Here is an 11,371-nt window from a genome sequence, read left to right as displayed (position 1 = left end):
CCCAGCCTCTCTGGCAGACATTCTTCCCCTACTCCCCCGCCCCCTTCCTGCTTGTCTAAAACAGACTTCTCTTTGCCTCACCACACAATCTAGCAACTGTTACTGCCAAAGCCACCTCCTCTGCTGCTACAACCATCCAAAACAGCATTCCTATATACTTTGGCTTCATTAAATCTCCATCTCAGTTTCAAATCTTAAAAAAACCCCAACAAAACAAACTAAAACAAAAAACTCCTTCTTTCCAGCCTCGCTTATTAAACTTAAATGATCACCATAATAATAATAATAATACAGTGGAAGGTAAAACACTTCAGTATCTATGTTAGGAACACAAAATTGGAAAGCATCTCCTGGATCACTGACAGCCACGTGCTACGGCTTGTGCCCCTCTCAGATACTCCTACTCATAAACTGACCACTCTCCATCTTAAAAGACTAGTGAGGCATTTTGAAACCCCTGGTGTACAAAACCCAAAGAACAAAATAAAGTTAGTCTTGGAGGCGGAGCTGGCAGCACTACCTGTTATTATGGCTGCACAGGGCTTCGCACAACACCGTATCTTCAACTCTTCTAACTTTGCCAGAATGTAACTGCTTGAACTGAAATTTTTGTCCATTAATGTGTAAAAGAGTGGGAGACAACCAAAAAGTTTCAGGTATTTCTAAAAGATGCCAAAGAAAACAAAATGTTGTGGCAGAAAAGAGTGAGACCAAGAAAAGATGATGGCAAAAGATGAAGAGGGGGAGAAGAAGTAGGGAAGAGAGAAGAAAAAGTGGGAGCTGGGCATGGAAGACTACAAGTAGCTGGGAAGTGACACTCAGATAAGGGAATATGAATTGTAGCCATTAGGGGAAATGGAAAACAGGGAGTAGCTTAAAAAGAAGAAAAATTAATCAAAGTATATGGGGATGAGATCTAATAATACATAGTGCAGAAAAATGGAGAAGAGGCAATGACTGAAAAAAACAAACCTAGAAGAATGCTAAAATTGGGACATATAAACACAAAGAGACAGCGGTAACAGCAGATTATTGGAAGTTAAAATGGAGGACTGCAGAGATCAAGAAACATGAAAAGCACAGTCACCTCTTGAACAGACATGAGGGTGCTACTATAAGACTGCAGGATGACCAACTAAGAAGGTGCAAAAAAGCAATGTCACTCACAAATACCAGTCCCTCCTAGATGGCTTGCATGTTTGGATTAAAACCCAAGACTGCTGAATGAGGCACTTTTGCTGCTTGGAAATATGAAATTCCCAGACAACATTGCTCATCCTGTTCGGACAGCAGTCAGCACAGAGCACTGACAATTTGCTACTGCTGTAAATTTTCCCCAGTAGCTCAAGCAGCAAAACTCCATGCACTGAAATTCAAGATTCAAAAATACTATTTGAAGCAGTTGAAGACTTTAACATAGCACATATGCAGAAGCTGACATAATGTTTCCCAGATAATCTTAATTCTGATACTATTTGATTTTGCCTTGTAACATCCTTAACACAACAGTGTTTTTGTATCATTCTACCTAGATCTTTCCCTTTTTCCTCTTTAGATAACTTACAACTTATAGCAAATATTCTGGAACTTTAATAATGATGACAATAAATATTGTTAGCCAAAAGATTACTATTTACCTCCACCATTAGTTACAACTGTGCTCCCTCGGTTTTCTTGATACTGACTTTCTCTTCGCAGCCTCTGTTCTTTAGTGATCTCTGCCACACGTAAAGGGAGATCTGAGAACTCATCTGTTGGCTTTAGAAAACAAACAGTGAAATCAAGAAACACTTTTCTTCTGAAACTTCATCTTGTAAGCTACTACCTATTGATTTACGTTTTTACTTCAACTGTCCTGTTTTGCACATACAAAAGACCTACTTAAAGCAAAATACAGCTATAATGTATCATTTTAGAAAACGTATATTTAAGCCTTCTTAAAAAAAAAAACCAACTTGGCTACAGTTTTGTTTGCAATATCTGTAGGTGCTTGAAAGTATCCCAGGATGGAAACTCCTACAACCCCCTAAAACACCAAGCTAGGAGTGCAAGCAGGCATACAGAGTATAGCTCACTTAAACACTTTAGGTCTTGGCTACTGTCTTTTCTAGTTGTCCCAAGAGGAAAGGAAAGCTTCTTCCTGGCAAGAATAATTGACAGTCTCCTTCCTAAAAGATCTCATTTTCCTGCTTCTAAATGGCAAGCAGAATTTAACATTTGAAACAAGGTGCTAAGAAAAATGATGAAATTTGCATCTCATTTTTGAAGCTTAATTTTCCTGTTCAGATTTATTTTATTGAAACAACTACTCATGAGTAATTGTAGTTGACTCAACATTGTAATATGCTACAGTTATAAGTTTTTTTAAAATGAGGAATCCCATTTTTCTCACCTTTTACACTCCAGTAAATTAATCTGTCATGCACTGCTTTATATATTTATCTTATTATTTCCAACTTTGATTCCATCCCATATAAAATTGTTCTTATTTTCTCCAATAAAACAACAAATATTTTTGGCTCAAGACAACCTGCACACTAGCATATACATGTTACCTATTGAATGTGCTTCCAGATGTGTACTTATTAGTTCTCTTTCCTGTACAATACTGGACTCAACAAAAATAAAGCTGCAACACTTACTTCATTCCCTGACCATCTTTTGTCTCCACTGTCCACACTATTGAAGCCAGAATCAAGTGCTCCATACGGACGACTGGAATAGAGTTCCTCATGGCTGTCAAACACACAGTTTTAGTTACTGTAATATAAACACTATCAAAAGCTTTTGAGCTATTACAGAACAAAAGTAGAATAAGCCACCAAGCAGAGGTGCAATGTGTTCACAAGCTCAGCATATTAGAAAGCATCATACCGCACTTGCCACATGGAACAAGAGGCACATGTTTATAACTACAAACATACCTGTCCACCTGCCACTACCTAGCGTTTTAAGAGCTAATCTGATCCAAAGTATATATCCATACTTCAAACGTTTCCCAAGCAGAAATTACAACAAAGAAAACTGCAAAGTGGTCTCTTATTTCACTGTTTAACAAGTCAAACTTCCATTTTCTGCTACTTGTATGTTTTGGTTGAAAAACCCTGTCCCACAAACTTTTTCATGAGTAAGCACACACCTGCACAAAATTACTAAAAATACAGAATTACTACTTCTACACAAAAGTACGCAGAATGTATTACATAACTATCGTTTGTATCCTAATCACCTATCTGAGAAACTGCGCAGTAAGCTGGACGCTATTGCAAATACTTCATAATATAACAAATATAGAAGTACAGTTTTCATCTACAGAGCCTGACTTTGTCAGTGACACGTGTAGACAAAGGCATTAGACACGTGCCTAGTGTTGCAATACACATAACCAAACAGCCATACAGCTCTTCTCTAAATTTCTGGGCTTAGAAACTATGTAATTCAGCAGTACAGCCATCACAGATGTCAAGTCTGGCAACTGCTGCAGATAGCTACAGTCAAAGAGACAATGGGACTTGTCTGATCCACTGCAGATGGCATTTGACAATGGATCAACTGTCCTACTGGCACTCAACGCTCCAGGGAGAACTGCAGCAGTAATTACTACATAATACACAAGGAAGAATGCATTTCAGAAGCTAATTGCTTCACCCCATCATAACTAAATTGCAGGTCATTTTCTCGCTGGTATTGCTCTCAAGTTGTTGCTCCCTCTGAAATCCTGAAATAAGTAAATACTTATTCTCAAATTAATCATTATTATTATTGTTATTTATGCAGCATGGGACTTCATAGAATAGTGACAGACTGTTATTCTGGGATAGTTTAATTTTCAGATAGACATAAACCAGCAAAAAACAGGAGGGATGGAGGGCTACAGTTGAGAAACGTTAGGCTATACATCTGTTTCTATGCAGATATATGCCAAAAGAAAAGGTCTTGTATCTGCATGGAGTTTTGATTAACTCAAAATAGTTTCACCTTCATGGCCTTGTATTTGATCAGAAAGATCATCTGCATAATAAATCCCTAGAAAGAAAAAAGGTGAAAGAAAAAACAACTCCCTTCTTTTGGGTGGGGAAGAAAAAAAGAAAATTCTTGACAATAGAACCATACTTACGCTAACAGTTCACAGTACTTAAATATTGGATTTAAAACATGGGTCAGAGAAAAGAAAAATCAATCTCCAGTATAATTCCATTTTAAATGCATCCATCTTTTCAGAATCTCCTGAGAACCCTGTTGTAAATTGAACAATAATTGCAAATTGACGAGCATCAAAATGACTATCTGGCTACATCTCAAAAGCGGGAAGTATTTTGATATAAGTTTTCTTCTTTTAGCCTTCTTTTTCAATTAGAGATTCTGAAAAGCTATACATCTAACGCTAAGGTTATCTAGAAGCTCAAAAATCCATAATCACTGTTCCCAGGACTCTTCTCCTTTTTAACATGAAAGTTGTTTTCTCCCCAGCTCTCACATCTAAAACCAGCTATTCAGTGCTGCACACTTCACATGTTTATAATCATACAGCAGCCATCCTGAAATCAGTTGAGACTTAAGATTTTTCTTCCTCCCTGACCAACAAGCTACAAGGAACAACAATTAGGCATCTGGATAGATCAGAGCATTTTGGGGCAATCACAACTTACCTGGGAAGCTATGTAAGGCTTGAAATCAAAGAATGAAAAGCTAAACACCTGGTAAGGCCAACAGCCAAAGGAAAGACAATACCTGCCAACATTTCAAAGATACAGCTTCAAAGCCACACTAAAACACCTATTTTTACCTCCTGTAAGAAAGAACAGTTGTCCAAGTCCCAGAATATCCACTATACTGGTTCATGTATGAGTACTTCACATTTTAAACCTTCTAACTCCAGACTACACCAGTCTGCCTCAGTGCCCAAAGAACTGCTACACAGCTTCAACGGTTTTGCCTCCTCTCAATCACATTCACTTCAGCATCAACCTGAGCTGCTCTGAACCTCAGTGTTGCAAATGAGAGACTGGCTGCAGCAGATCAAAACTTGCTGCAAGATACATTTCACATAGTTTGTGTTTGGAAAAGGACTGTAACGTACAAGATTTCACTCTGGTGAGACAGTTTGATATAATTTGACAAGGCTAAAACAATTAGCGGTGCTAGAATCGCCAAACCACACTTTCTGCCACAATGTTTCAGACTATCTTGTTTTATTAGCAGTATGAACAACTTTGTTACTAAAAAATGTTTGATCAAGAATGAAATGACAGCACGACTCAATCTTCCTTAAACTCCTAAGAATCTCTACCACTCAGTTTCAGATTCTTAACCTCCATGATATTTCACCTAGCTTATCAGATAAAACAGCAACAAAGTCTAGCTATATTGACTGATGTCTTATTTCTATTGGTCACCTTTGACGATAACAAACAAAAAGCTCTTGTGACTAGCCTGGAAATATTAACTATGTTGTAGCTGAATGCTTTTCTTTCTCTCATCCCAAGTTCCAGAAGCATATAATAATTAGGGATTGTCTCTTCCACTGGATCATTCTACCATTTTCTCCTAATACGTACTCTGAGCCATGGACAGTTCTTCTGTAGGTACATGAAGACAGGAGGAATGACCTGCAACACTAAATGCCCTAAACATCATGGTAACAACAAATAATTCTAACATCAACTCTTATCTCCTCTTGAGGGTGGAAATACAGCTAAAGGAAAGCCAGCTGAAGCTCATTTCATACAGCTGAATCTGGAAGCAACTCTAAAGAAAGCATCCTCAACCAGTTCTGCACTTGTTTTTATATTCATAATTCCAAGCTAGAATTAAAATACATTAATTCTTCTCATTTCACAAAAGCAATTAATGAAAATTTGCATAGTAATATACAACTACAGACAACAATAAATCAGTAAGCACAAAACCCACTGATTTTGTTGGAGTTTCTCTTAAAAAATAAACAAACTATGCTAGAGATAAACAGAGAGATAAACATTTTATCATTTATAGCCTTTTCAGTTACAAGACAGTATCCTCAATATTATGCAGAAACTGTCTGCAACAGCTTATACTCTAGGAAGCCGAGTAACACTCAAAATGCTCATATGTTGACCTCATCCAGAAAAATAATTTAAGACATTCAGTGCTGATGAGGAATCACTCTGTCAGTCCTTCATGCAAATTCTTCTTTACAAATCTGACTCAGGATCATTTATTGTGAGGCCTTCTGATGTGTGTTTATTGCTGCCAAGACAGTGGTACATCCTTTAGCAACTTACTCCACCACACCTTATTACCACCTTCCAAGATGACTGAGGTAGTTTTTATATATGTTTAGTTTCATACTTCACTGACTCCCTTTCTTCTATATCATGTAAGAGAAATAAATCTTAACTCCTGCTTTTCTCTAGACATGTTAATTTAGCAGCTGATACTGATGACTGTTCCAATATTTGTGTTACAACACTAAGCAACAGCACCAAGTGAAAGCTTGCCAAAAATAACAGTTTACTAATGGGGTAGAGATCAGCATTTACACCTGTGGTTTGAGCACAGTAATTATAAAATTCTGTACAAAAGGTTAAAAATCACAGCAGGGATATACTTCAGTAAGTATGCAGAAAACATTAAGATCTTATAAGTTGAACACACATATTAACAACAGGAGAGCACACCACCTGTACTATGAAGATATCAACCCTCTCTTCTTATTATACATCAACTCTAACACTGCCTTTCATACGATATTGTCCAGGTTTTCTTCTGATCTGCTCCCTGCCTCTTATATAGTGGTACTTTGTTAGAATGCACCATGAGATAACACAAATTACATTCTTCAAAGCCACCTATGTCAATGCACTTATCAAAGAACAATCCTTGGATCAATTGTTTTAAAAAACTCAGACAACTGACAAAATGTTCCTGAATGTCACCAAAACTAGGAACTTGGATTGTGCCAAACTTACCAAGATCCAAATCCCATAGGTCTCCTGTCGTAATCTGGCAAGTCTGGAGCTATCTTGCATGCTTCTATGTTCAGGTACTTAAATATGTGAATTTTTCCTTTTATACATATCTTAAAAAAAAAATTAAAAATTACATACGTATAATTTGACAATATATTTTCACCAAAGTACTCTACAGACTTTTAATCTGTAGTTGAGAGCACTTTTATGTCAACCAATGCATCTTTTCTTCTAATCTCACTGCATTTTAGAGAAACAGCTAAAATGGAGCATCACGGGATGCCTGTGATAGACAAATGAAAGCTGTCCTCCAAGTACATCTGGTCTGCATGCAACTTTGTCAGCTGGATGCTGAAATTTCATCATGCAAACAAGACATAAGCATTTACAAGTACTAGAATTTATACCCTTGGCATCAGAACAGATGCATCCCACCCATGCCCAGCTTTGAATGGCAGTGGCAGACTGCCAAAGCAAGCTCAAATTTAAAGCGAATGAAGCCACTAACAGCTGTCTGCTTCAAAAGGGAGGCAAAACCCTATTTAAACTACAGGTCTTAGCAAGTGCCACTCTTGACTCAGAAGCAGCAGCTCACAGTAGAACCTGTAATACTCAAGGGCTTATATACCCACATTAAAACTCAAATTAGTCAGTAACCATATTGCAGTTTCTAGCTCAAAGGCCAATTTGAGCTGTTTGCTGCAAAGTGAACCAGCACACAGCAGCACTCAGTCACTCAGACATTTGAGTGGCACAAAATCAGTCTTGCCTAACAGAGCTTCCTCTCTCCTACACTGAAAGCAAAAATGTTCAGCTAACATTTGTACAATGCTAACAGTGGAATTCTTAGTAATATCCCATAGGTGAGACTACTAGTAAGTAAAGCAAGAAAAGAGGGATTTTTCAAGCTGTGCTGTATATTTAACACTTTCAGACAACACACTTTATGTAAAATCTTCTTGTTCTTAAACAAAGTTTGTAATAGAATCCTTCAGCTTTCAACTTTGTTCTGCCCTTTTTAGTTGAATTAGTCATCCGAATTCCTAGCTAGAGTTTACCTGTGCAGGGGGTGACTGGAGAGGGTTGTTCTCTAACATGATGGTCTGCAGGTGTCTGAGGTTCCTATAACAAACTGGTATTGTTGTTATTTTATTGCAGGAGAAATCTAATCGAATCAAAGGCAACTCAGCAAGCTCTGGAGATAGAAAAAAAACATACAATTGAGCAGATTAAGAGAGTATAAAAAAAAGCAAGAGTATAAAAATATGTGTTTTACAAAATAACTGAGTACGCTGCTTCTAGCTCTCAGGGGAAGAAAAAGACATTGAAAATAAAGAAGTGCTTGAAGTTTCTGCTGTTATAACCGACAGCCTTTATCTCACCTTCAGGTAAACGCACCAAATTATTTCTTCTGACATTTAGGTCCCGCAAGGATTCCAAATTGCCAATCTGTGGAGGTATTGTCTGTATTTCATTACAGCTCACATCCTAGAAAGCAAGAGTAAAGAATGAGTTACCACTGACTGATAAGCCTCTGTTAACTAAAATATGTAGCATTTTATTTAGGGACTGAAAGAAAAAGGCAACTACTTACACAACATCTCAGATCCTTACATTAATTAAATCTTATTGCTGATGTAAAGCATTATTCTCATTTTAAATACTCAGGGAAATAAAAGCTCTAAAAGATTAAGCATTTAGATGTAGAACTTTATTCCAAGTTCTCTCATTCAAGTTACTCCATATTATTTGAGACAGCACAACTTGCTACATAAAAGCTTCCTGCCAGAAAGAAATGCACCAAAGGCTCTAACTCCATCCAGTGTTCCTGTCAAAAATACGGAAGACTCTTAGTTAATTGACGTGGATCATTTGCTCTCCAGTGCAAAGCACCTTTCCCTCAGATAAAAAAAATTTTAAAATATCAGAGTATTTCAAAATGTTTTGTAACACCTCTATACAAAGTCAAAACACAGTTGCAGATACTATGGTGGATACAAATCTTCCTTAGGGTAAAGCAGAATTAAGTATTTTGCCATTGCATACAAGTGACTGGTTTATAATCACAAAGTTCTCAGTAGAATGAGAAACAGGACATTGATCTTGCACATGCCCAGATAGCATCCTAATTACCACATTATTTTGATCAGTTAAAAAAAATTTGTTATTTCTTCTGAAGCACCTCCAAACCTATTAAACATATCAATTAAAAATTAAAGATTGAATAGTAATAGTCAAAAAAATAACTGTATACTCACAAGCTCTGTCAGCTGTCTGAGCTGTCCAATTTCTTCAGGTATTGAAACCAACTTATTATTACTGGCTATCAAAACTTTTAGTGGTAGACTACAGAGGTGGACTGGCAATGTTGAAAGCTGGTTTCGACTTTTTGGACAGAAAGAAAACAAAATCATCAGAACTCCAATGAGAAATCACCTCACATTTTAATGCAATGAAAGACACAAACAAAAAGCACACTCCATTTAGATGATTAACTCAGTTTTTATATAATTACTGTATAAGTAGTTCCATGAAGTTGTTCTTCATTACTTGATCTAGTTATGTGTGAAAAAACTCTGAATATCAAGTACCAAGCCTGATCAGATGGCTTTCAAACTCAGTGCTGGGGAATGTTATTTTTGTGCCCTTTCAGGTGCTTCTGATAACTGGCTATCCTCTATCACAAACAAGCATGTCTGAACAGACTGCAAAAACCTTTCTGACAGGTAGTATTGCCAGTCAGCATGTACAAAATGCCACAGAAAAAGTTACTGCTTACTGAGTATTTAAAAGTGTATTTCTAATTGAGTAAGTCATGTGGATCAAGAACCTCGGTATGATGGATTTCACTATTCCAAAATCCAGTCTTGGACATTTCATAATAAACTACTATTAAAGCAAATATGAGGTCACATGACTGGACCGTAACCTCAGAGGAGAATCAGGCAGCATGAGAACGGACTGTAAAAGAGAAAGATTCCCTTTAAAAATAAACCACAGCAAGAAGCAGTGACTGGATGATTAGAAAGTTATTAGGATCTTAAATAAACTTTTGATCAGATGTTGACATTTAGCAAAATATGCTGCTGTATTTTTTCATGCTTGAAACCCAGATTTCCCTGCTACTAAAGCAAAAAAAAGAGTCTGAGCAGTAGATGAATCAATGGCAGCTTTTAAAAGGATAATAATTGGACTGCACCTCCTAGAGACCACAGCAATAGGAAACCCATACTAGATTAATATCCTATTCCTACAAGTCTCATCATCAATTAAAAAACCCCAAAACATAAGCATACTCAATTGGCAAAAGTATAACACCAAAGTAAACAGCCTGAAGTTCTTCTTGATTAATATCACTGCCAATTTGTGATGAGGAACTTTCCACACCTCTTAAAAGACCTTCCACAAATGGAGGATGCTGTACACAGTTGAATTTCATCAAGAGGCTAAGTTGCAGCAATTAGCTTTTAATGCTGGCGGAGAAGTGTTAATGCTTGAGAAAGATCTTTAAAAGCCACCAGTACAGTGAAGGTAAAGCGAAATTGCATAAGCCTTATTCAGCTGCTGAGAGCTGAATTGTAAAGACTATCCAAAAACTCTATCATCCCTTTTCAGTCTGCATGCCTGTATTTCACATGAAAACTACTGGAATTTATTTTGTGAGTCCTTTACGTTGGAATTAGCTTGCTTCTTCATATTCCACTTCTACAAACTGCTGCTTAATCCTCATGTTCCCTGATCCACCTAAGTAGGTAAGACTGGTTCGGGTTGCTTTGAATCAATGACATTCATTATAACAATGTGATGATCACACACTACGTTAGCATTACTTACAGATGCATCAAAATTTATAAACCTAGACTACTGATGCTAAAGCAAAATTCCTAAGATAATTGTTACCTGATATTTAGAAATGTTAAAGACTGTAAGTTCAAAACAGCCTCTGGGATATATCGAATGCAGTTCTGGTACAAATTAAGACTCTCGAGGGAGACAAAGTGACATGCTTCTGCTGGAAGCTCTGACAGTCTGTTCCGTGACAAATCTGAAGGGAGGAAAAAAAGAAACATTCATTAAAGCTATCTTAAAACCTCATGAAGACAAGTATTGCCTGTATATTCGCCACCACACAGTGGGAACAGTTGAACAGGAATCAGTTTCACTGTCCTACCTGCAAAAGTTTCAAGATTATGAAGTGACTCACTTCATACACAAAATAAATCAACACCTTTTAAAATCTTTGAGTCACAATGAGAAAAAGATAGCCCAATGCAACACTCCTGTCACAGTCACACTTTCACATCCCAAACTGCCTTATGCTTAGAGGACGCTAGCGTAAGATGTTGAAAGCTCAGCTTCAAATCTTTGTTCCAGGACCATCTTTAGATTATGGAGTTGGTACTGTGTAGGCAGTCCTGTAA

At 37.1% G+C, this 11,371-nt stretch overlaps 1 protein-coding gene across 1 annotated transcript in view; it reads right to left on the bottom strand.

The window, feature by feature from the left end:
• LOC104160686 (leucine-rich repeat and calponin homology domain-containing protein 3) overlaps positions 1-10,995 on the bottom strand; it is a gene marked incomplete at both ends in the record, with an annotated part of 12,051 nt that extends 1,056 nt beyond the window's left edge. Inside the window, 7 exons of the mRNA XM_009698878.1 lie at positions 1,638-1,758; positions 2,643-2,736; positions 6,951-7,060; positions 8,009-8,145; positions 8,333-8,438; positions 9,209-9,335; positions 10,851-10,995. Coding sequence (XP_009697180.1) covers positions 1,638-1,758; positions 2,643-2,736; positions 6,951-7,060; positions 8,009-8,145; positions 8,333-8,438; positions 9,209-9,335; positions 10,851-10,995 — 840 coding nt within the window. The remainder of the gene's footprint in view (positions 1-1,637; positions 1,759-2,642; positions 2,737-6,950; positions 7,061-8,008; positions 8,146-8,332; positions 8,439-9,208; positions 9,336-10,850) is intronic.
• Positions 10,996-11,371: the final 376 nt, after the last annotated feature.

This window comes from Cariama cristata, unplaced genomic scaffold, assembly GCF_000690535.1.
Source record: "Cariama cristata isolate BGI_N322 unplaced genomic scaffold, ASM69053v1 scaffold42924, whole genome shotgun sequence".
Taxonomy (NCBI): Eukaryota; Metazoa; Chordata; class Aves; order Cariamiformes; family Cariamidae; genus Cariama; species Cariama cristata.
This window is presented reverse-complemented; position numbering and strand designations above follow the sequence as displayed.